The sequence below is a fragment of the Chrysochloris asiatica genome, unplaced genomic scaffold (assembly GCF_000296735.1).
Source record: "Chrysochloris asiatica unplaced genomic scaffold, ChrAsi1.0 scaffold00078, whole genome shotgun sequence".
Classification (NCBI taxonomy): Eukaryota; Metazoa; Chordata; class Mammalia; order Afrosoricida; family Chrysochloridae; genus Chrysochloris; species Chrysochloris asiatica.
In genome coordinates this window covers 984,302-1,008,890 of record NW_006408596.1, presented here as the reverse complement: position 1 = coordinate 1,008,890, position 24,589 = coordinate 984,302, and the positions used below count along the sequence as shown (strand labels likewise).

Genomic DNA, 24,589 nt, shown 5'->3' with positions numbered 1-24,589 from the left:
ACAGCGGAGGAGAAGAAGAAACTGGCCGAGGAGAAGGCCATGGAGATTGAGGAGCAGAACAACATCATCGCTGTGGAGAAGGCCGAGGCCGAGACGGCGCTGGCCGAGGTCATGCCCATCCTGGAGGCCGCCAAGCTGGAGCTGCAGAAGCTGGACAAGTCCGACGTGACAGAGATCAGGTAACCCACCGCCCTCTCCCACTGCTCCCTGGGATGTAGTGGTGGTAGTCATGGCACCCAGGCTAAATGCTGGGCACGGGGCCAAGCACTGTCCCTGTGGGTGCTTCACGGTGCTGGCTGGGATTGCTCTTCTCTACAGAGGGGAGAAGATGGGCCCAAGGCTCCACATGGCCGCAAGGCATTAGAACCCCACCTGAAAGCCAGGTTGGTTCCCCAAGGACGCTGGAGTCCAGAAGGAGGCGGCATAGGAGAGACAGGGTGCTAGGAACCAGACAGCCTGGTGCAGTATCTGCCCTCCCCTCTGAAAACAGCCACCATGACGCCAGGATCCATCTCCAACCACTGGGCTGGTGAAGTCATTATTGTGACTCCAAGGCAGTCTGCAGCACCGCCTGCCTGCTGTCAGGAAGAGCAGGAGGTGTGATCCGGGGACACTGGCCGACATCTTCCCCTCAGACCTCTGGCTTAGGAATCTCGGTGCTCTGTGTTCCCTTCCTCGCCCTCCTCCTGGCACCAGTCGGTGGAGTGTGTCCATTTTTGGGTTCCCTGGGGAATGGGGTTAGTGGCCAGTGCTCTTCTCATGGTGTCCCGAGGTCAGTAGTATTCCTGGTCCAAGGCCTGCCCTGTCTTCTCATGAGTGAAGTGGGTGCGGATTTAGTCTAGAAGTTCCATGTATTCCAGAGCAGGGGCTGCACGGGCCCTGATGAGTTCTCGGGAGGACATCTGAAGGTGCCACTTGCCAGCTCTCCAAAGTGACCCGATGCACACAAAGTGAAACACTGTGCCCGGCCCCACGCCACTCCCTCGGCCAGTGTAGATGGGGCTATTGCGACCCCTAGGGTTTCCATGGCAACTTTACAGGCCTGTTCTGCATCCCAGCAGCACACACGCCTCCCATCATAGAAGGGTGGTAGTCACACAGGAGATGCGTGTGCCAGGAATCGAACCTAGGATTCCCATACAGACGGCAAGTTCTATCACACAAAAAGTATGAGGATGGGCAATTTTGGTTTCAGTGGCATGTGTTGGAAATTTAGGTAGAGGTTCCAAAATAGAATAGAAACATACTTTCTTAGTTACCTAGCTCTGTTGAAACAGAAATACCACAAGTGGATGATGTAACAAAGAGAAATGTCTTCTCCCACAGTTTCCAGGGAAGCTTTCTCTCTGTGGACTCTGGGGGAAAGGTCCTTGTCTCCTTCAGCATCTGTAGGCCCAGCAGTCCTTGGAGATCTCTGTGTGTCCTGGCATTAGTCTTCCCCTGGATCTAGGCGCTTCACATTCAGGGATCCAGGTCCAAAGGACGTCCTCCATTCATCACTCTTCTTCCTCAGTAGTAGTAGGTCTGTGGGCTCTGCTTGTTTGTTTCATCTCGTTAATATCTCAAGAGATTGACTCAAGATATAGCGTAACCCTGTAGATGGCATTAGCATCATGGAAGTGAGCGTTTACAACACAGAGAATTACATCAGATCACATCATGAAGGGGTCTTTACATTAGTACTTAACTGTCAGGCCACTGAGAATCATGACCCAGCCACATGGACACTTTGTTTTTGAGGGGGCAGGCACAATCCAGTTCATGACACATACTAAGTGAACTTGTGGGAGAGGTGACCAACACCCATTTTCAAGGAAACTTCCTAACTCCTGGTGTGGTGCTGTAGGATGGACACTGTACTTCTAGCTACAGGTCGGCAGTTCAAACCCAGTGGCTGCTCCTTGGAAACCCTATCCAGGGTCACTATGAGTCAGAATCGACTCGACAGCACACAGCAACACCCAACCCCGCAGTCATACGGTTTCAGGCCAGCACGCCCAGATAGCAGAGGAAGAGCATTGGGAGAACAGAGAGTTGGGAAGGAATCGTGAAGGAATCATTTGGAGAGATGGATCAGTGAGCTCCCTCCTCAACCCATGGGAATGGGAGTCTGCCTCCCTCTGCCAGCTGGGTGGGGTTGGGGAGGCTTCAGTAAACCACGTGGAGATCTGGACAGTTAGCTGGTGCCTGATCCATCCTGAGAAAGCTAAAGTGGCCTGTGGAGTAAGACTGAACCACACCCAGACCCACGGCGACGCTGTAGGACAGAGAGGAACTGCTCTATAGGGGTTCCATGACCGACGTTTCTACGGAAGCCGACTACCCTGTCTGTCTCCTGTGGAGGAGGTAGTGGCTTGAACTGCTGACATTTTAGTTAGGAGTCGAGTGCTCAACTACAGTGCCACCAGGGCATAAGAGGAGAAGTTTTTCAGAATTGTGATCATGGGATTAGGCAGATACCTGGCTCTGCCTCTTGCCAGCTGTATGACCCTCAGTAAGTCATCAGACCTCTCTGTGCTTCGGTTTCCTCCTTTGTCGAACATGGACCCTAACCATCCCCACTGTGTCTGGGTCCTTGCGAGGGCGGTGAGCTCTGGACAAAAGGCTCTCGAGCTGGGCTGGCCACAGCTTCCGAGCACCCATGTGTCTGTCTAGAGACTCACAGACGGTCAAGGCGACGCAGACACACAGGTCTCTTCACGTCTGACTTAGTAGTCACAGAGTCGGGAGAGGGAGGGATACTTGTATATGGGTAGGGGGTTTCAGAAAGTTCCAGAAAAAATCCCATGATCTTTTAATTACATATTTTGCATGCGTTTTGTCCATGGTCTTTTTGAAGCCCTCTCGTATATATTTTTGTCCCTTTGAAATATAAATATTCATAACAACACACAGCTCATTTTTCTGCGCCTTGGGGGTTTTTCTCTTCATGGTACTGTTTGGAGAGCTTTTGCACGATAGTGTCTGGAGAGCTCCCCAAGTCTTTGCAAATGGTTGATGGCCGTGCTGTGTTTTATTTCCCGTGTCTACCCACCCACCCCCACCCCCTTGATGACCCTTCAGCTGGTTTCCAGTGGGACAAAGGAAAAACCTGCATTTGCCTTGATTGTGCACCTGCGCATGTCTATCTGAAGGACAGTCTCTCGCCCTGGAGTTGTTGGATCTAAGGGCGGTGCACTTGTGATTCCCATAGCTGCACTTGTCCCACCAAATGGCTATCTCACTCAGCTGCTAACGGGGAAGTTGGAGGTTCAAGTCCACTTAGAGGAACTTTGGAAGAAAGGCCTGGCAATCTACATCCAAAACCTCAGCCACTGAAAGCCCCACCTGTCCATGTGGGGTCGTCAGGAGTGGGAGACAACGTCTAGACAAGTCTCGAGAGCCCGCTGTTTCACAGTCTCACCAACAGAGGGTGCTGTCCAATCTTAGAATTTTGCTAGTCTTCCAGAGGAAAAATGTTATTTCCAGTTGTTTTCATTTGAATTTTTCTCATTATGAGTGAAGTTGCTATGTTTTCCACAGGTGAAAAGTGTGTGTAAATCGTGTGTATGTCTGCAAACTTTTTTACGTTCTCTTGTCTTTCTCATTTTCAGAAGCCTTTTATATAAGAGGAAGATGAGCTTTTTCTCCATAGGAGTTGCAGATACTTACTTACATCCCAGTTTCTCATCTGCCATTTGACGTTGTTTATGAGGCCTAGGTGTATGTGAGCTTTTGCTGGGCACACGTTCTTAACTTTCTATGTGGCAAGTTGTATCACTCTTTTACTTTGGGCTTTCTGTGTACAGAGTTACAGTTCAAAGGCCTTACCACTGCACGGTTACTACATAGTTTCCCATGGTTTCTTCTAGTACTTGTATGGCATAATTGTTCATCTGTAACCTTTGGTGTGGTTAAAATTTTAGGTGGTATTCTGTGTCAGTATCCATCCGCTTTATTGATTTGTTTCAGAGAACTACGACCTGACTTTCTTTAGGCCATCTGGGTGTTGAGTTTGCTGAATCAGCACTTGGGTTTTGACAATCCCATAATCCTTGAATTCTTGAACCAGCATTTCCTTTCAGTAACACTCGGTTCCCTTTGTGGAAATCAGACAATATCAAAGCAGGAAGATGAGAGGTGGACTCTCTCCTTCAGCATTGGCCAGCCTGAGTCTGAGCCTGGTGAGGGTACCTATTCTTCCTTTTGTCCATTCTATTGTCATTGAGTGACCACACTTGCCCTGTGTGGACAGGGGCTGAGGGCAGGGGGTCGGCATGTGAGGGTGTCACTGCGTTCAGCAAGTCTGTGGCGGGCCCAGGCATCCACTATGGGCAGTAAAAACATCGTAGGAGAAGGTTGGGAGGGGAAAGTCCTGGCCACTGTGGTTGTGGGGGATGGGGTCCTGTCTTACTCCACCTGCCAGGGGACCCACACCAGTCAGTCCAACACCATAGCATCGATTCCCACTTGTAGCGACCCTACAGGGATGCGGCCAAGAAGTAGGAATTCTCCATTGTAGGGTGGAAGCTGGCGGGGCCGAGAGCTGCAAGAAGCAGAGAGGACATTAGGGAAAAGCTGAGGGGCTTCCGGATTGCGGGATGGTTGGAGTGATGACTTGCTTCCAGGGAGAGCAGGCTGTCTTCTCTCTCTCCCTGATTTTTTATCCCTGAGTTTTTGTTTGATGGGTTTTCCCAGTAGAATGTAGGCTAATGGTTTCAGCTAGGCATTCAGTCTGAGTCCTTGCTTGAGGTGAGAGAAGGGAGGGATCCAGTGAGACAGCAGCTGACTCCTGAGACACAGCATCTGTCAGTGCTGCCAGGATCCGACATTGTTAGAAACAATGTATCCATATTGTATCCACACGCTGGATACGAGAGAGCCTGGAGGACGGGCTGCCCACGGTCGGAGCAGAGTTGGATTTAAGAGCTGGGACACACTGGTTCTGTGTATAGACAGGGAAACGGAGACCTTTGGAAGGTTACTTACTTGCCCAAGGGCTCAGGCCCTGCCAGTCTGGTGTCTGAATACATCTTCATTCTTTGCCTGTCCCCCCACCCCCCACCCCTGCCCCATGACTCTGAGAATGGTGGCCTAGCCTCCCCTTGCAGGGGGTCCTTTAATCACCAGAGACGCTGGTCTAAAGGAGCCCCTCCCATATGAGTCAGGGCCATTACCGGACCTCTCAGGGTTTGGGCACTGACTCGTTGCCCTCCCTCACGGCTGTTGTCCTGGCTTGTCCTTACACAGGGTGGCTTCCTACCCTCTTGTACAGGCATGTGAGGGGGTGGGTGGTGAGGCTGAACCAGGGTTCTTGGGCCCAGGAGTGAGGGCATACTGCCTGGTGCAAGATCATACTGCTCTAATATGTGGTCTCTCTCGCCCTCATTGTCCTCTTTCTCCACCTCCATCTTCTCTGGGACACCCTGGCCCACCTACCAAGTACCCCGATCCCAGAGTCCTGCCTGGATTCCCCCATCCTACCTCCAGCTCCCTTGCTTCCTTCCCTCTTTTTCTTGATGGTTTTGCATAGCTTGTGTTACACCCCATCTCTGTGGACAGCCGGGGTGCTTCCCTTAGCCTGGAGGGAATGCTGTTCTTCCTTCTCCCGGCCTCCCAGCTTTCCAGCTCCTCTGAAAGTTGGGGAAGTAGAGGGATGGGCTGGTCTCATCAAAGACAAAAACATCACTCACATGGCCTAGAAAGAGCCCAGGCTGAGGGCAGAGACCTGGGCGAGCCAGGTGCTGGGGTCCTACTCCTTCCCCTAGGAAATGGGGTGGTGGGACCCTGCTACTGCTGCTAATGGCTGAGGAATCACCCCAGCGTGTAATTAGAAATGTTCATGTGCAGCCTCCACCGGACCTGCAAACCCTGATGCTCTGGGGGTGGCGTGGGTTTATGTTTTAATGCTTACCACTACCCCCCCCCCACTCCCACCCCAGTTCTGGTGTCCAGTCATGTTCCAGAAGGCTGGTCTGGAAACTGAGGGCAGAGGCCTAGGAAGCAGCACCTGCTGGGATGTGGCTTCCTGTTTCCTGTCACCTGTGCTCGAGCTCCTTCCCTGCTGCCTGCCTGGTCCACACACGTCCTTGTTTCTCACCAGGTCCTTCGCGAAGCCGCCCAGGCAGGTGCAGACAGTCTGCGAGTGCATCCTCATCATGAAAGGCTACAAGGAGCTCAACTGGAAAACCGCCAAGGGCATGATGTCCGACCCCAACTTTCTGAGGTCGCTGATGGAGATAGATTTTGACTCCATCACCCAGGGCCAAGTGAAGAACATCAGAGGTGAGCGTGGGCCTTGGGCACACAACCAGGGTTCATCTCCAGTTGGGGTCAGAGTTGTGGGAAGGAGAGCTAGGAAGGGGCTCCCTACCTGCAGACTGTCTTAGCAGGGTCACACGGGATCCCTGGGGCCCGGAGCCGAGTAGACAGGACTGGCTGTCATTGGAGCCCAAGTGGCATCGGCATACCCCAGCAGCATGCCCAGTGTTGGGAGCAGAGAGCCCCCAAGGAAAATGGTGGCGGTGTGACTGCTCCTTAGATCAGGAGGACGGTGGTAGACAGACAACAGCAGCAGATGCCTTCAGTGTGTTTGCCTCCAGTTCCACCGCCAGGAAGCTCCCTGCCGCCCTGCTGCTGCTTCTCCTAGGTTCTGGGTATCCAGAGCTGGTGCCCTTATTCATTCACTGACAAGAAAACTTGGTCAGACCCATGCTATCCCATTGGGCTTCCCGGACTGCTGAGGACCACGAAGCCAGTTGCACTGTTCTGAGTTTTGGGGATGCTGTCAGAACTCACTGAGAGCATCGCCTTCTCGGCCTGTAGGTCTCCTGAAGACACTCAATACCACAACTGAAGAAATGGAAGCTGTGAGCAAAGCAGGCTTGGGAATGCTGAAGTTCGTTGAAGCTGTCATGGGCTACTGTGATGTTTTTAAAGAAATCAAGCCCAAAAGAGAAAAGGTACTGCCCACTTGTAAGACCTGAAAACCATGTGCAGGGGTTGAGTTGGAGTCAGAATGAATGTGTCCCCAGCTTTGCTGGACAGCTCCCAGTAACCTTCTGATTTTACACATCTTAAGCATTCCGCTTCCCCTCCGTAAGTTATAACCCTGAAATTCAACTCCCGTTTAGACATACTATAAATCACACTGAGGTCTGAAAGACTGTCAGATTCTGTATGTAAAGAATAGGAGGAAAGAGGCTCAAAGTTCTTTCCTAGAGTGAAACCAGGATTTCCCAACCTGGTCACTGTGGTCATTTGGGACCAGGTAATCCTTTGTTGGAGGAGCCCAGGGTGTTGCAGGGGCTAAGCCTGACTGCTAAGAGCCTGACTGATAGATCCAAGGCCAGAACGACCTGGGGATGTGTCCCCATAAAGATTACAGTCTAGAGATGACTATCAGGAAGTTTTGCTTCGTCACATGGGGTCTCTGTGGGTTGCAATCATACAACTACAGTAACAACAACAATTCTGTGCTGTGGGGGCTAATCCTGCACATTGTAGGGTGTTTCACAGCATCAATGGGTTCTACCCACTAGATCCTTACTTCCAAGTTATGACACCAAAAGTATGTTGTAGCCATTGTCAAATCAACTCCATTTAAGACCCACTGGCTTAAAGCAACATGAAACAGAAAGATCATTTTCCAGCCGTCTTCTGGCATTGCTTTGGAGCTTAGGAGTTTACTATTACTCAGAGAACTTCGACCCCATTCTAACACTGTATTTTCCTTGTATCAGTGCTGTCCTTTCATCTTGAAGGCTTGATTATTGAAAGGAGTGCATACTGCCCTAGTGTCCTGGTTCCCATTAGAGACCTGTGTAGGGTTTGGTTGGAAATTGAGTCATTTCCAGAAGTGAAGAGTGACTGAGGACCATGGTCTTGGGGGTTCTGTATCTGACTGGTAAGGTCGGTCTTTTTTAGGATTTTGAGTTTTGTTACACTTCTTTTCTCACACTCTATCCTTCTAATGTGATCCTTTCCAGAGCCACTGATAGTGGTAGCTGGGCACCATCGAGTTCTTTTGAGCTCAGCGTCATGGAGGCTGATGTTCACATGATCCCTTAGTCCATTGGACTCATGGTTTGATTGAGCTTTCAATTTTCTTCACTCTTCGTTCCTTTTAATAGGGAGAGATCAATAGTCATACCTTAGGTGGCTGTTTATAAGCTTTTAAGACCCAGTCACTGCTCAGCAAAGTAGGCTGTAGAACATTGTTCTTGTGGCCTGTCTTAGGCCAGTTGACCCGGTGTCCCCTGAGACCATGGTCCTGAGCCCTCAGGTTCCACGACTCATTGCCTCAAGGTGTTTGGTTAGGTCTAAGAGGTTTTCATAGTATTGCCTCCGTGTGTGCTTCCCCGCATTCATGGATATTTTCAGCAAAGGAAAATACCCATGTACAAATCATTGCTGTCAAATCCTATACAGATTATTCTTAAAAGAGTGTAATGCTTGGGATAGAAGCTTAACTGTTTGGTTATAAGAAGACTTTGGGGAACATTTTTGGTTTAAGGTTAAAGATTCTCTTGCAACTCATCAAAGACAGCAGCCTAGTATAAAAATCATATATACGGTAATACTATCCACTCTTGTGTAGTCTCCACCACTCATCTGTCAGTTTGTTGTACTGTGGTGGCTTGTGAGTTGCTGTGATTATGAAAGCTATGTCACTGGTGTTTTAAATACCAACAGGGTCACCCATGGTGGACAGGTTTCAGATAAGCTTCCAGACAAAGACAGACTAGGAAGAAGGAGTGATGAACTACTTCCGAATATTTAGGCACTGAAAACCCTATGAATAGCAGATATAGTGCTGGAAAATGAGCCCCTCAGATTGGAAGGCACTCAAAATGCAACTGGGGAAGAGCTGCATCCTCCAAAGTAGAGTTGACCATAATGACATGAGTGGAGTAAAGCCTGTGGGAGAAAAGCCCACAGAACCTTCATTTACAATGGAGTACAACTCAAAATGAAGAGAAACAGCTGTAAACATCCACTGAAAATCAGAACATGGAATGTACAAAGTATGAATCTGGGAAGTTATCAAAAATGAAATGTAACTCATGAACATTGATATCTTAGGCATTAGTGAGCTGAAATGGACTGGTATTGGCCATTTTGAATCTGATGACCACATGGTTTACTTTGCTGGGAATGACAAATTGAAGAGGAATGGTGTCGATTCATTGTCAAAAAGAACATATCCAGATCAGTCATAAGGTACAACACTGTCTGTGATAGGATAATATCCATGCGCCTGCAGGGAAGCCCAGTTAATACCACTATTATTCAAATTTATGCATCAACCACTAAAGCCAGTGAGGATGAAATGAAATTTCAATCTGAAATTGATCAAGCATGCAATTAAGATGTATTGATCATTACTGGTGATTGGAATGCAAAGGTTGGGGGAGCAAAGAGGAATGATCAGTAGTTGGAAAATATGGCCTTGGTGATAGAAATGATGCTGGAGAATGCATGATAGAATTCTGCAAACTCAATGATTTGTTCTTTAGACAGCGTAAGAGACGACTATACACATGGACCTTGCCAGATGGAATACCTAGAAATCAAATTGACTACATCTGCGGAAAGAAACAATGGAAAAGCTCCATATCATCAGTGAAAACAAGGCCAGGGGCAACTGTGGAACAGACCATCAATTACTCATATGCAAATTCAAACTGAAGCTGAAGAAAATGAAAACAAGTCCACGAGAGCCAAAATATGACCTTGAATTTATCCCTCCTGAATTTAGAGATCATCTGAAGAACAGATTTGATGCATTAAACACTAAAGACCGAAGACCAGATGAGTTGTGGGATGACATCAAGAATATCATAAACGAAGAAAGCAAAAAGTCATTAAGACGACAAAAAAGAAGGAAAAGATCAAAATGGATGTCAGAGGAGACACTGAAGCTTGCTCTCCAGCATAGAGATGCTAAAGCAAAAGGAAGAAATGAGGAGGTCCAAGAACTATAAAGAAAATTTCAATGATCAGCTCGAGAAGATAAAGCCAAATATTACAACAAAATGTGCAAAGATCTGGAATCAGAAAACCAAAAAGGAAGAACATGCCCAGCATTTCTCAAGCTGGGGGAACTGAAGAAATAATTCAAGCCTCAACTTTCGTTATTGAAAGATTCTCTGGGCAAATTATTGAATGATGCAGAAAGCATTAAGAGAAGATGGAAGGAATATACAGAGTCACTGTACCAAAAGGATATGGTAAATGTTCAATCATTTCAAGAGGTAGCATATAATCAAGAACCAATGATATTGAAGGAAGAAGTCCAAGGTGCATTGAAGGAATTGACAAAGAACAAGGCACGAGGAATTGATGGAATAAAAATTGAAATCTTTCAAGAAAATGAGGCGGCACAGGAGGCACTTGCTCAGCTATGCTAAGAAATTTGGAAGACAACTATCTGGCCGACTGATTGGAAGAGATCTGTATTTGTGCCCATTCCAAAGAGAGGTGATCCAATGGAATGCAGAAATCATTGGACATCTCTTTGATATCCCATGCAAGTAAAGTTTTACTAAAGGTAATACAGAAACAGCTGCATTGACAGATAACTTCCAGAGGTTCAAGCCGGATTCAGAAGAGGCCGTGGAACGAGCGATATCATTGCTGATGTCCGATGGATCTTGGCTGAAAGCAGAGAATACCAGAAAGATGTTTACCTGGCTTTATTGACTACTCAAAGGCTTTCGATTGTGTGGATCATGACAAGCTATGGACAACATTGCAAAGTGTGAGTATTCCGGAACACTTAATTGTGCTCATGAGGAATCTGTACATGGATGAAGAGAAAGTTGTTCAAACAGAACATGGGAACACTGAATGGTTTAAAATTAAGAAAGATGTGCGACAAGGTTGTACACTTTCACCATACTTATTCAACCTGTATGCTGAGCAAATAATCTGAGAAGCTGGTTTCTATGAAGAAAAACGTGACATCAGGATTGCAGGAAGACTCGTTAACAACCTGCAATATGCAGATAATACAACTGAAAGTGAAGAAGACTTAAAACATTTACTGATGAAGATCAAAGAACACAGCCTTTGGTATGAATTGCATCTCAATGTAAAGAAAGCAAAAATCCTCACCACTGGACCAATAAACAACATTCTTATCAATGGAGAAAAGATCGAAGTTGTCAAGGACTTCATTCTTCTTGGATCAACTCTCAGCACTCATGGAAGCAGCAGTCAAGAAATCAAGGGACGTATTACAGTAGGCAAATCTGCTGCGCAAGACCTTTTCAAAGTGTTGAAGAGCAAAGATGTCAGCTTGAGGACTATGGTGCCCCTAACCCAAGCCATGGTATTTTCAATAACCTCATATGCATGTGAAAGTTGGACAGTGAATAAGGAAGACAATAGAAGAATTGATGCTTTTGAGTTATGGTGTTGAAGCAGAATACTGAAAGTGCTATGGGCTGCCAAAAGAACCAGTAGATCAGTTTTGGAAGAAGTGCAGCCAGAGTGCTCCTTGGAGGCCAAGATGGCCAAACTTAGTCTCTCATACTTTGAACTACTGTCAGGAGGGACAAGTTTCTGGAGAAGGATATCATGTTTGGTAAGGTGGAGGGTCAGAGAAAAAGAGGAAGACCCCCCCCACAACGAGATGGATTGGCCAGGTGGCTGTATCGATGGACTCAAGCATGGCAACAGTAGTGAAGTTGGCCCAGGATAGGGCAGTGTTTCATTCTGCTGTGCATAAGTTTGCTATGGGTTGGTACCGACTCGATGGAACCTAACAAAAACAACAACTTGTGTAGTCTGCACAAGAGTCATTAAAAATTGTATTTTTATTACCAATTAAAGGAGTGATTCAATTTAGTCTATGCCGTGAACAAGAGTTCACATACGTTGTTTCATACTGTTGGATCAGTTGTGCATCATTTAAAATGTTTCATGTGCTTCTTATCTGTATATACATTGTGTTCTTGAATAATGTTAATTTGTTGGGAGAACTGTGAGGAATAAACTATGTATGTTGTTAAGTGCCATCAAGTCGGTTCCGACTTGTATAGGGTTTCTGAGGAGCAGCTGGTGAGCTTGAACCACCGACCTTGCAGATCAAAAGGCTTTTCAGTCTGGCTCATTAACCCACAGTGCCACACAGAACTCTTTATATTTTAATAATATAAAGAGTATTATACAAACAAAAAGGAATAAAGTATTAGGTACTAAAAATAAAAAAAGATCCTCTCAGGGAGCAGTTTCTGGCTCTTGCAGGCTGCATGACTTCAGAAAGGTGTGAGACTGATCTTTGCTGGCCCTCCCCCCAGCTCCTCTACCTCACTGCTCTGTGACTGTCTACTTAGGTGGCCCGGCTGGAGCGGAACTTCTTCCTAACTAAACGGGAACTTGAAAAGATCCAGAATGAGCTGGCGGCTATCCAGAAAGAACTGGAAGCTTTAGGGGCCAAGTATGAGGCAGCCATCTTGGAGAAGCAAATGCTGCAGGACGAAGCCGAAATCATGGAGAGACGACTGATTGCAGCCGACAAACTTATCTCAGGTCTCGGCTCTGAAAACATCAGGTCAGTCTCGGTAACAAACCCAGGTCAGTCCGGTCCGTAAGCACCCTTCTCAGCTTCCACACGGGGCAGTTAGCCTATTTACGGAAACGTCTTCGTAACCCCAAGACCAGTTCTCACAGAGTGTTTGCAGTCAGGTGAGGACATGTGAAGAGGGGTGGACAACGGGAGGGAATCTCCCCGAGAGCACCTTCCCAGCTGAGATGGAACCTGTCAGATGCTGGCCACTCTGCCTTCTTGTCTCCGCTCTCAGGTTGTAAACAAGTGCACAGTGTATTTAAGGCCATAGTTTCCACATTTTTGTGCTCATGGTGGTTGGTTTCATGACGTGGTGTGGAAGTGCGCTGTCTGCTGCTCCCAGACTCACGAAAGCCCTGCTGTACCTTACAAAGAAACCGCTGCTGGCGGAGTTAGATGTGGGACGTCGGGGCAGGAGTTTGTGGATGGTCCGTGGGCTATGAGTCTAGTGCTCAGAAATCAACAACAATGAATGAAGTGTCTTCAGAGTCGTGCTGAAAGCAAGGTTGTGTATTGATTGTTGTTGTTAAGTGCTGTCCAGTCGGTTCCGACTCATAATTACCCAGCATAGGGTTTCCAAGGAGCGGCTGGTGAGTTTGAACCACTGACCTTGCAGCTCAAACTGCTCTTGTGGTCCAGTGCTTTTCTGCAGTGTCATCCTAGGACCGTGTATTGATTAGTTGATGAAAATGTGTCCCGAGGCTTGCAGGAAGCGAACCCTGTTTTTCCTCCATCTTTGCTGACCACAGTGACCTTTTACAGCTAGGGCCTTTGTTCTTTGACTATCATTGTCATAAATGGAATTTCTTGCCATATTTATTTTTTATTCCACATTGCGTTTTAACCCAAGAACTAATAGGTGCCCCTATATCCTGGAAGGTTGACCTCTCAGCAACCTCTGACCCCTGAGTCTGCAGACCCTGTGGCTTGTTCAGTCTTGGGCCTCAGTGTCTTGTGGGTGACTGCCTGATCCGTAAGATTTGGAATGGGAATGCATTCCACAGACATTGGGCCCCTGCTCGATGCAGTCCCAGGGTGGTGTTAGCAGTTAAGTGCTTGGGCTGCTAACCAAAATGTTGGAGGTTTGATCCCACTCAAAGATGTCTTAGAAGATAGACTTCCAAAAGAAAGATCGCAGCCTTCAGAAACCCCATGGAGTACGGTTCTGCTTAGGCCCACGTGAGTTTGCCATAAGTTGGCATTGGCTTGATGGTAGCCAGTTGGTGGATTGCCGGATGCTAACTTCTGCTGAGCCCTGGTGTGAGACAGTCTTACAGAAGATCCATTATGGTTGGGTGAGCTGGCTAGATTTGGGGTAGAGCTCCCCATAGCACTGCAGGACCCTTGTCCTTCAGGAAGTTTCCCACGGGGGGTGAGTGGCAGGTGATGGCTGACCACAGCCCACTCTCCCCGGCAGATGGCTGAATGACTTGGGGGAGCTGATGCTCCGCCGAGTGAAGTTGTTGGGGGACTGCTTGCTGTGTGCGGCTTTCCTCAGCTATGAGGGAGCCTTCACCTGGGAGTTCCGGGATGAGATGGTCAACCAAGTATGGCAGAGCGACATCCTGGAACGGGGCATCCCTCTGAGCCAGCCTTTCAAGTTGGAGAACTTGCTCACAGACGATGTCGAGATTAGCAGGTGTGTGCTGCTCTGAACCAGGAGGACGGAGCCGGGGATTCTCGGGTGGGGTTTATGGGAGCTCTGGGTGAGAGTGGCAGGAAGATGATGGCCTGGGTCACAACCAGGAGCCCGGCAGGCTGACCCTTCGAGCCCCCAGCCTTGCTCACCGCTGCTGTCTATTCCAGGTGGGGCTCCCAGGGACTGCCTCCAGATGAGCTCTCCATTCAGAACGGCATCCTCACCACCAGGGCCAGCCGCTTCCCCTTGTGCATCGACCCCCAGCAGCAGGCCCTTAACTGGATCAAGAGGAAAGAAGAGAAGAACAACCTGCGGGTATGGCCCCCCTTCCCCCAGGCCTCCAGCCCTCCACCCGCTCTGTGTGCAGCCTCACGGAGCCTTTGAGGAGCCCTGGCCAGCGTGCACCGCTGTCTTCTTGACACACGCAGCCTCCCTCAGGCTGTGAGCAACTTGAAGGCAGAACGCACGGCTTTCGGGCCTTCATGCAGCTTGCTGGTGGCAGATGCTTGATCACTGTGTGTTTTGGGTGTTTGGGGATTGGGAAACAGTTTGATTGAGACAGAATACACATACCATCTGTATTAGCTATCTAGTGCTGCTGTAATACCAAAACTGCCACAGGTGGATGACTCTAACAACTAGAAGTGTATTCTCTATGGTTTTGGAGGCTAGGAGTTGGAATCCAGGGCACCAGCTCTATTGGAAAGCTCTCTCTCTGTTCTTGGCTCTGGAGGGAGGAAGGTCCCTGTCTCCTTTCAGCATCTGAGGGCCTGGCTTTCCTTGGAGATGTCCATGGATCCTGGCATCAGACTTCCCTTGGGTCTGGGAGGCTCCCAGCAAAAGGAGCCTGAGTTCAAAGGACGTGCTGTGCTCCTGGCTCGGCTTTCTTGGTGGTCCTGAGGTTCCACTCTCTGCATGTGGTCTTGGTATGGAACTGTAGGGTAAGCACTGGGCTGCCAACTACAAGGTTGGCAGTTCAAACCCACTCAGTGGCACTTAACAACAACAGCAATATAAAAGGTGATGCAGGTCACACCCAAGAAAACTCCCCTTCCATCAGACTGTGACCTAAGTAAGCATGGGACAGCCCACCTAACCCTTTACAACTGTCACCATAGAACTGCCACATTACATCACTGCATAACTGAAAACCCATTGAGAACTATGGCCGCATGTATTTTGGGTGGATGCAACTCAAACCATGACACCATCCATGCCATTCACCCATTTAAAGGGCCCTTTGGAACAGTTTCTAAGACAGTCACAGACAGTCAACCATCAACACCAGCGGTTTTAGAACATTTCATCATCACCCCAAAGAGAAAGCTCCACCCATTAGCAGTCACTCATGACCCCTTCCCCAGCTCCCGGCAACCTCGAGTCTATGTCCTGCCTCTATGAGTTTGCCTGTTCTGGACACTTCATAGTCAGACAGTAGGTGGTCTTCTGTGACTGGCATCTAAACTGTATCAGAGCTCTGCTCCTTTCATGGCTGAATGTATCCCATTGTTTGGAAATGGAATACAATTCATTCATCCATTCATTCACCCATCCGCCAACAGATGGGCACTTGGGTTGGTGCCACCCTTAGGCCCTTGTGAATAGTACTGCTGTGAATGTTTGTGTACACATTTCTGTGTGCACGTGTATTTTCATTAGAGTCCTGGTGTCGTGCTGTGGGTTAATATGCTGGACTGCATAGTTGGTTTGAATCACAACTTTGTGATTTGAATCACAAGCTGGTGGCTCAAGCTCACCAGCTGCTCCTTGGAAACCCTATACAGGGTCGCTATGAGTTGAAACCAACTTGATGACACTTAACGACAACAATAACCACTTAGTTCCATTTCTCTTGGCTGCATACCTAGGATTGGAATTGCTCAGGTGTGATCACCTTTGTGGCGCTGTGGGATAAATCTGTGGACCACAAGGTCAGTTTGAACCACAAGGTCGGCAGTTGAAACTCACCAGCCACTCCTTGGAAACCCTATACAGGGTCACTGTGAGTTGGAACCGACTCACTGGCACTACAAAACAACAACAATAAACAAATTAGCCATTTTCAGTTTTAAATTTTCCTTCTTTTTCAGGTATTGATGTGATGCTGGGGAAGCCCCTTTGAATTCCAAGAGTATGGAATTTTTGCCTGTAAAATTCAGATAGTTGAAGTGGTACAAATATTATTAACACAGGAGTATTTCTAGAATTCCCCTTCCCTAAGCCTGCCAGAGAAGGAGCTTTGTAGTGTAGTGGTTACGAATCAGGCTGCTAACCTCAAGGTCGGCAGTTCGAAATTACCAGGTAGTCCATGGGAGAAAGATGAGGCTTTCTGCTCATGTAAAGATTTGCAGCCTCAGAAACCCTGTGCAGGGTCGCTATGAGTTGGAACCGACTCCACAGTACTTAACAACAACAACAAGCCTGCCAGAGAGTTCTGAAATATCCAGCCTGCTCCTAGCCCCCAGTGTTATTCCAACCCCACCTAAAAAGGAAGGATTCTAGCTTATGGGAAAGAGGCCTATGAATAAATCACCATTATAAAATCCTGGGAGACAGGGACCAAGAGGAAGGGAAATCCCAGGAGCTATATGGTTACGAATCGGGTTGTGAACCTCAAGGTCAGCAGTTCGAAACTACCAGCTGTTCTGCGGGAGGAAGATGAGGCTTTCTGCTCCCATAAAGATTTACAGCCTCAGAAACCCTGTACAGGGTCGCTATGAGTCGGGACAGACTCCATGGCACATAACAACAACATATACGAGGAAGTTTTTTTTTTTTTTTTAAATATTTTGAGGATAAAGATATCCAACCAGTCATGCGGTGTGTGGACAGTAAATAAAAGAATGAGACTTAAACAATGATGATTTTGGACTTGGGGATTGGGTCCCTTTTGAGATCTTTTGAGAGACGTGAGTGAAGCATGGCCTGTGCCTGTCGTGACCCTGACTGCTAACTCTGCTTGTTAGAGGAAGGGCTGCTGTGAGCCTGAGCCACATGGATTTCTGACAAACTTTGCTTCTCTCCCTGTAACTTCCAACCACTTGGGCTCCCTTCCGGGTCATGACTAGGTGTTGTTCCCGTACATTTGTCAAGGGCCCAGTTAAATATGCTGACCGCCAGCACCTGCTTCCCTTCTCTTGGCAGGTTGCCTCCTTTAACGACCCCGACTTCCTGAAGCAGCTGGAAATGTCCATCAAGTATGGGACTCCCTTCCTGTTTCATGACGTTGATGAGTATATCGACCCCGTTATTGACAATGTCCTAGAAAAGAACATAAAGGTCTCACAAGGACGGCAATTTATCGTACTTGGAGACAAGGAAGTTGACTATGACTCCGGTTTCCGGCTCTACCTCAACACCAAGCTGGCCAATCCCAGATACACTCCGTCGGTGTTTGGGAAAGCGATGGTGATCAATTACACTGGTAAGAACCCTGAGTACAAATCCAGGGGGTTGCTATGGAAACCACTATCCAAGATGGAGGCTTCCAGGGGACACCTTGCATCCAGGGACTCCAGGACATTCTCACAGTCACATCTGAATTGGTCAGTTCTTAACAAATAAGCAAAAACCTACCAGGTTTGAGGGCCCTTTGGAATGCAGTGGACTACTTGTTTTGGTGCACACTGAACCCGAGCTAACCTTGAGTTCCTGGATTTCCCTTGGAATGGTGTGAGACTTCTGAGCCAGGAAATTGCTTATTTTTGTGAATTAAAATTTAACCCTGATTTTGTGTTCCCTCCTTTCCTCTCACTTGAGCTGTGATAGAAATGGGGTCCCACATTTTACATTTTCTAGGGTTGTCTGTTGTTACTATTGTTAGGTGCTGTTGAGTTGGTTCTAACTCATAAAGACTCTATGCACGACGGAACAGAATCCTGCCCAGTCCTGTGCCATCCTCACAATTACTGCCATGTTTGAGGCCATTGTTGCAGCTACGGTGCCAATCCCTCTTGTTAAAATCTTCCTCTTTGTCATGTACCCTCCACTGAATCGAGCATGATGTCCTTCTCCAGGCACTGGTCCCTTCTGATAACATGTCCGAAGTGTGAGACGAAGTCTTACCATCCTGGCTTCTAGAGAACATTTTGTGTATAATTCTTTCAAGATAGATTTGCAGTCTTCCTTATTCATTGTCCAACTTTCACAAGTATATGAGATGACTGAACGTACCATGGCTTAGGTCAGGTGCATGTTGGTCCTCAAAGTCACATCTTTGCTTTTTAATACTTAAAGAGGTCTTTTACAATTGTTTGCCCAATGCAATCTGTTGCTTGCGTTCTTGCATGGACACTGTGCGTGGACAATGCATGGACATTGATTGTGGACCCAAGTAAAATGAAATCCTTGCAACTTCAACGTTTTCTGTATTTATGCTGATGTTGTTTTACTGACCTAGTGGTGAGGATTTTTGTTTTCTTTACATTGAGGTGCAACCTATAATGAGCAGATAATCTTTGCTTGTCATCAGTAAGTGTTTCAAGTCCTTTTCACTTTTAGCAAGCAAGGTTGTATCATCTGTATATTGCTAGTTATTAATGAGGCTTCCTCTAACCCTGATGCCATGTTCTTCATATAGTCCAGCTTGTCAGGTGACTTTTTGCTCTGCATAAAGGTTGAACAAGTGTGGTGAAAGGATACAACTCTGATGCTCGTCTTTCTGATTTTAAATCACACAGCAGCCCCTTGTTCTGTTTTAAACGAATTGGTGTATGACCTGGCTCCGCGTAAGCATAATTACGCGTTCTGAAATTCCCGTTCTTCACAATGTTACCCATAATTTGTTATAATGCACACAGTGGAGCCCCTTTGCATTGTCAGTCAAATGCAGGTAAACACCTTTCTGCTTTCAGTCAAGATCCATTGTTATTCCTTGTTATACACCGTCATGGTGGATGCTGGTGATGTGCTGTGGAGTCGGTTCTGACTCACAGTGACCCAGGGTCAGCTTTCCAAGGCTGTAAATCTTTACGGGAGCAGAAAGCCTCATCTTTCTCCCGTGAAGCGGCTGGTGGATTCGAACTGCTGACCTTGCAGTTAGCAGCTCAACTCGTTGTCCACTACGCTACCAGAACTCCTCCTACACTGTCATACAGCTGCTTAACTAAGCTCATTAGTTTGGGTGAGCTTTAAACTACAGCATGTAGGAGCCTGGATTGTATTCGGGGGCGTACCTCTTCACTCTTTGTTTACCAGCCCCTACAGCAACATGTAAGGAGCTCTGGTAGCGTAGTGGTTACGAACTGGGCTGTTAACCTCAAGGTCGGCAGTTTGAAACTACCAGTGGTTCTGTGGGAGAAAGATGAGGTGTTCTGCTCCTGTAAAGACCCTGTGCAGGGTCACTATGAGTCGGAACCAACTCCACAGTGCTAAACAACAACAACAGCAACATGTCCATTTTGTCTGCTATTTTTTTGCTTTGTTGCTTTAGGGTGATTTTTGTGCCGGGGGCCAGTACTTGTGCTCCTCAAATGCTGGTTCAGACACATGCCCAGTTTGTCCCAGTCCCAGTTGTGTGGGTCACAAGACACGGATCCCGCATGCCGTGGGGACATGGCAGTGAGGACCTCTCCTCGCCCCCTCGTCCCCATAGTCACACTGAAAGGCCTCGAAGATCAGTTGCTGAGCGTCCTGGTGGCCTATGAGAGGAGAGAGCTGGAGGAGCAGCGGGAACACCTCATTCAGGAGACCAGCGAGAACAAGAACCTACTTAAGGACCTGGAAGACTCCCTCCTTCGGGAGCTGGCCACCTCCACCGGGAACATGTTGGACAACGTGGAGCTCGTGCAGACCCTGGAGGAGACCAAGTCCAAAGCTTCAGAGGTACAAGTGGAGGCAGGGGCAGGGCAGCCATGCCTGGGCTGGGCATGCCATCATTCCGGATCTCCTCCGCTTCTGCCCCTCCTGGAGACGCCAGCTCTGAGGGTGGGCAGGGCACAGGGCTACTGGCCTCCAGTGGGGTTGGGCTGTTGGCTGTCGGGGGATGGCTGGCCAGGTTTAGGGGCACGTCAGATCTTGAGCGTGACCGTTGATAGGTTCAGAGAGAATTTGAAGCAGCTGTCTTATCTTCAGAGACCCAGTGCCTCTCATTGTTCCAGTCTTTGGGGGTGGGGAAGGTTGGCCCATGAGAGACAGTAATACTGAACAAGGCACAATGAATGGTGGTTTCCACCTGCCACTTGAGCTGGGTCCTGAGACAGAGGGCTCTCGTTATGAAAAACCACAGTCCCCATGACACTAGCCCTCCAAGTGACTGCTTTTTTCATTGTGGTGAGATCTACACACACACAAGGAGGCTTCAAAAAGTTCACGTAAAAATAGAATGAAAAGATCCTGGAATTTCTGTACAAACTTTTTTTTAAAGTAATGTTTTGTATTAAGGAGTTTTCATCTAAGCACTCTTGTGTCTCAGTAAGAGACGCGTGCCTTATGTTGATCCAGGGTCTTTGAAAGTGCACAGTAGCAGTGCGGCCACGTCCTTGTTGTTAAGTGCCCTCAGGTTGGTGCCGGCTCACAGTGACCCTGTATAGAGTTTCTGAGGTTTTCATTTTTTGCTGGAGCAGAAAGCCGCATCATTCTCCTGCGGAGCGAAGGGTGGGCTCAAACCATGGGCCTTGTGATTCGCAGTCCAGTGCTTATCTTATGGAGCCACCGTGCTCCCATCTACCCACTTGACACAGGTTTGTTGAGCACTTACTCTGTGACCGAACTGCTAAATGCAAGGTTTGCAGTTCAAATCTACCAGCTGCTCCTTGGAAACCCCATAGTGTCACAGTGAGTTGGAACCAACCTGAAGGCACTTCACAACAGCAACAACTACACGACAGGTAGTGTTCTCAGTGCTAACAATTCTGTGGCCAACCAGATTCTGTGCTCCCATGATGGTATGCAGGAGACAGACTACAAACAAAAGTTAGAAATCAGCCGTGTGTAAACGGTGCTATACTTTATGTAGAATATTATTATAGGAGGGATAGAAGAGGATGAGGCTTGCTGTTCCCTACAGTGTGGTCAAGGATGCCCTTCCTGACTTTGCACCCACTCTTTGCAGCCCCCTAGTGTGCATATGGACTCTTGGGCTGGTGCTGTTAGATCAGAACCGGACTTTAAACTGCAGCTTGGCAGATGAAAACCACCATCTGCACCTTGGAAACCCTATACAGGATCACTATGAGTCAGAATCGACTCGACGGCACTTAACAACTAGAGTGTACGTACGGAATCCTAAAGTAAGCACTGGACTGCAAGGTTGATTTGAACTGCTAGGTTGGCAGTTCAGACTCACCAGACACTCTTCGGAAACCAAAGGTTGTTGTTGTTAAATGCTGTAGAGTCGGGTCCGACCCATAGCGACCCTGTATAGGGTTTTGGAAGAGCAGCTGGTGAGTTTGAACCAGCAACCTTGTGGTTCAAACAAACTTTGCAGTCCAGCGCATTAACTCACAGCGCCACCCCGGGACTATACATGTGTACACGAGTATCTATCACATACAGTGTACCATTTCTGAGTACAGAAGTCAGCAGCCGCGTCTGTTTTATGGAACCTGTGTGATCTGTTGAACTAGGCTGTCTGTAGCCTTAATGCGAACATCCCCGTGGGTTGGTCCCCTCTCAGCCTCCGCCTGGAGCCAGACTCCCCTTGGGATCGCAGGAGGGCTCTGGCCTCATTTCTTCTCAGGCTCAAGTCCAAAGGGGAAGAGTGAGGATCATGAAGGTCCTGAGAATCACTTAAGGCACACCACTGCAAACCAGTTCCCATGGTTTCTGGGATATTGTGCCGATAGGCTGGGCCTGGGTCACGTGCTCCTCTCCCAAGTGGAGATTGAATCTCCAAGTAATAATCAGGACAGCTCTGGAAGAATGGGGCGTGCTTGCAGGGGAATTGTCCCAGTCTCCTGGGTGCCTCGGTTGGGGTATCCTCAGAGGCAGGTCCCTTCTGGTGTCTCTCAGCTTCCAGTGGTTCCAGCTGTTTCTTAACTTGGAGCTGCGTCAGCCTCAGTCATCACGTGGCTGTCTTCCTGTGTGTCCCTCTGTCTTTTCTCCTCTTATAAGGACAGTGCTCCAGTGGATCAGCACCCACCCCCCAGTACCACCCCATACTAATGTCACCGCTCACATCTTTAGACACCCTATTTCCAGACAGCATCACATTCACAGGCTCAGGGGTTCAGGCTTCAGCATATCTTTTGGGGGAACACAGTTCAATCCGTAACAGGAGTCAAACCACAGATTTTCACCAGCTTCCCCCAGAGGGTCTCTGCCCTTGACCTGGCCCGTCTCAGTGTTATCTGAGCCCCGTGAGCCCAGCCCTGATTTCTCGGCTGCCCCCACGCCATCCACTCCTGACATGCTTGTCCATGTGGCGAGCCTTCCTTGGTGCCGCCTATCAACGCCTTTTCTGTGGCGCGGACTTCTCTTCTATGTGCACCTTTGCTGTAGGTCTTGGAGAAGCTCAAACTGGCAGAGAAGACAGCCCTGGACATTGACCGGCTGCGAGACGGCTACCGGCCAGCCGCCAGGAGGGGCGCCATCCTCTTCTTCGTCCTGTCCGAGATGGCCCTGGTCAACTCCATGTATCAGTACTCACTGATCGCCTTCCTGGAGGTCTTTGGCTTGTCCCTGAAGAAGTCCATGCCTGACTCCATTCTCATGAAGAGGCTCAGGAACATCATGGACACGTTGACCTTCAACATCTATAACTATGGCTGTACAGGTGAGCCCCTTTGCGTGCTGACTGGGGCCCAGGTGCCTGTCTTCTCTGTTGCAGAAACGTGGCGGATGAAAGTTTGTGTTCCAACCCTTCTCCTACATCATTCATGTCTACTACTGTATTTTCAGTTTCCAGGAATTCTTTTCCTGTTGATACCCATTTCAAAAAAATAGTATCATTTTGGTCTTGTTGGAATGTTTTCTCTTAGTTCTGATATTTGTGAGTGTGTGTGAGAGTATACACAGCGAAAAGGCACCCTAGTGGTGGTGTGGGCTGAGTGTGGGGCGAAGCTAACCATAAGCCCCGCTCTCAACTCTGGCTTGTGGCCTCAAAGTCTTCACTTGCTGTCCCTCACTTGCCCTGTGGCCCTGCTGGCCTCTTCCCGGGGAGGGGCCATGCTATTTCTGATGCTGGTGGGTTGAGAGTCTGTCTGTATACGGCACTGTCGGGGGCCTTGCTGACTGAGTCCCTGCCCCCACACTCATTGACATCAAATGCCAGCCGGACTGCCTGGTGTTTCAGTTCACGATCCTTAAATGTAAATATTCTGTGCAGAAGAAACTGCACTTTTGATCAGATAAGGAGCATTTTTTCATCCCTTCGTCTGGTGCTTTCTGCCAGGGCTGTTTGAGAAACACAAACTCCTCTTCTCATTCAACATGACCATCAAGATAGAGCAAGCAGAAGGGAGAGTGCCCCAAGAGGAATTAGAATTCTTCCTCAAAGGTAATGGATTTGCCTTATTTCCTTCCTCATAAGTTCCTTGACCCTTGTTGTGCATGTTTGTCCACTAAAATAATGCCAGCAAAATTTCTCTGGATAATGTGGCTTCTAAGAGGACTGCTTTAGTAGCTAGATGCTCAGCTGCAAACCAAGAGATTGGTGGTTCGAGCCCACCAGCCGCTCCATAGGAGAAAGCTGAGGCAGTCTGCTTCTGTAGAGATCACAGCCTTGGGAAGCTCTTGGTGTGGTTCTGTCCTATCTGTGGGCTCTCTGTGAATCGGAATCGACTTGGCGGCAGTGGGCTTTAGTTTTCAGTTGGCAATTCCAGTTTTAAACATGGGTCTGGTCTGACATAGAACCACCAGTACCTGCCTAAGGCTGCCCTGCGCTGCCTGTTGGAGTCACCAGCAATGACAAGGACAGGTCCATTCCTCCAGCCTGTAGTCTCCCTGGGGCCCAGGTCAGCAGCACAATGGGCATTTACTCCCCTTCTTCCCCCTCTCCAGGAAACATCTCCCTGGAGAAAAGCAAACGCAAAAAGCCCTGTAGCTGGCTGTCGGACCAGGGCTGGGAGGATATCATTCTTCTGTCAGAAGTGTTCTCAAAGGAATTTGGGAATCTTCCTAATGACGTGGAGAAGCACCAGGCTCTCTGGCAGGCTGTGAGCTCTACTCCCTTCTCCTTCCTGCTCCTTTCCCTGTTCCTCAGCAATCTCCAGACTTTACCCTTGTGACTTAGAAGAGATTCCTTTGCGTAACTCTGGGTGGTGCTGTAGGATTGCTCACGTGCTTCAACCCCACCAGTCACTTGAGAGTCGCTATGAGTTGGAACCAACTCAATGGCACTTAACAACAACCCAGAGAGTAATCAGTGCCCTCTAACTTCTTGGGTAGCATTCTCCCTTAGAAAGTTCAGCCAACTAACTATGTGGGAGAACCATCCATCCATCCATCCATCCATCCAT

General features: G+C 48.3%; 1 protein-coding gene across 1 annotated transcript in view; it reads left to right on the top strand.

The window, feature by feature from the left end:
* Nucleotides 1-24,589, top strand: part of DNAH10 (dynein, axonemal, heavy chain 10) — a 210,003-nt gene that overhangs the window by 174,064 nt on the left and 11,350 nt on the right. Inside the window, exons 55-65 of the mRNA XM_006865476.1 lie at nt 5-179; nt 6,083-6,264; nt 6,805-6,941; nt 12,321-12,538; nt 13,971-14,192; nt 14,360-14,507; nt 17,337-17,616; nt 19,786-20,015; nt 22,632-22,905; nt 23,524-23,628; nt 24,132-24,286. Coding sequence (XP_006865538.1) covers nt 5-179; nt 6,083-6,264; nt 6,805-6,941; nt 12,321-12,538; nt 13,971-14,192; nt 14,360-14,507; nt 17,337-17,616; nt 19,786-20,015; nt 22,632-22,905; nt 23,524-23,628; nt 24,132-24,286 — 2,126 coding nt within the window. The remainder of the gene's footprint in view (nt 1-4; nt 180-6,082; nt 6,265-6,804; nt 6,942-12,320; nt 12,539-13,970; nt 14,193-14,359; nt 14,508-17,336; nt 17,617-19,785; nt 20,016-22,631; nt 22,906-23,523; nt 23,629-24,131; nt 24,287-24,589) is intronic.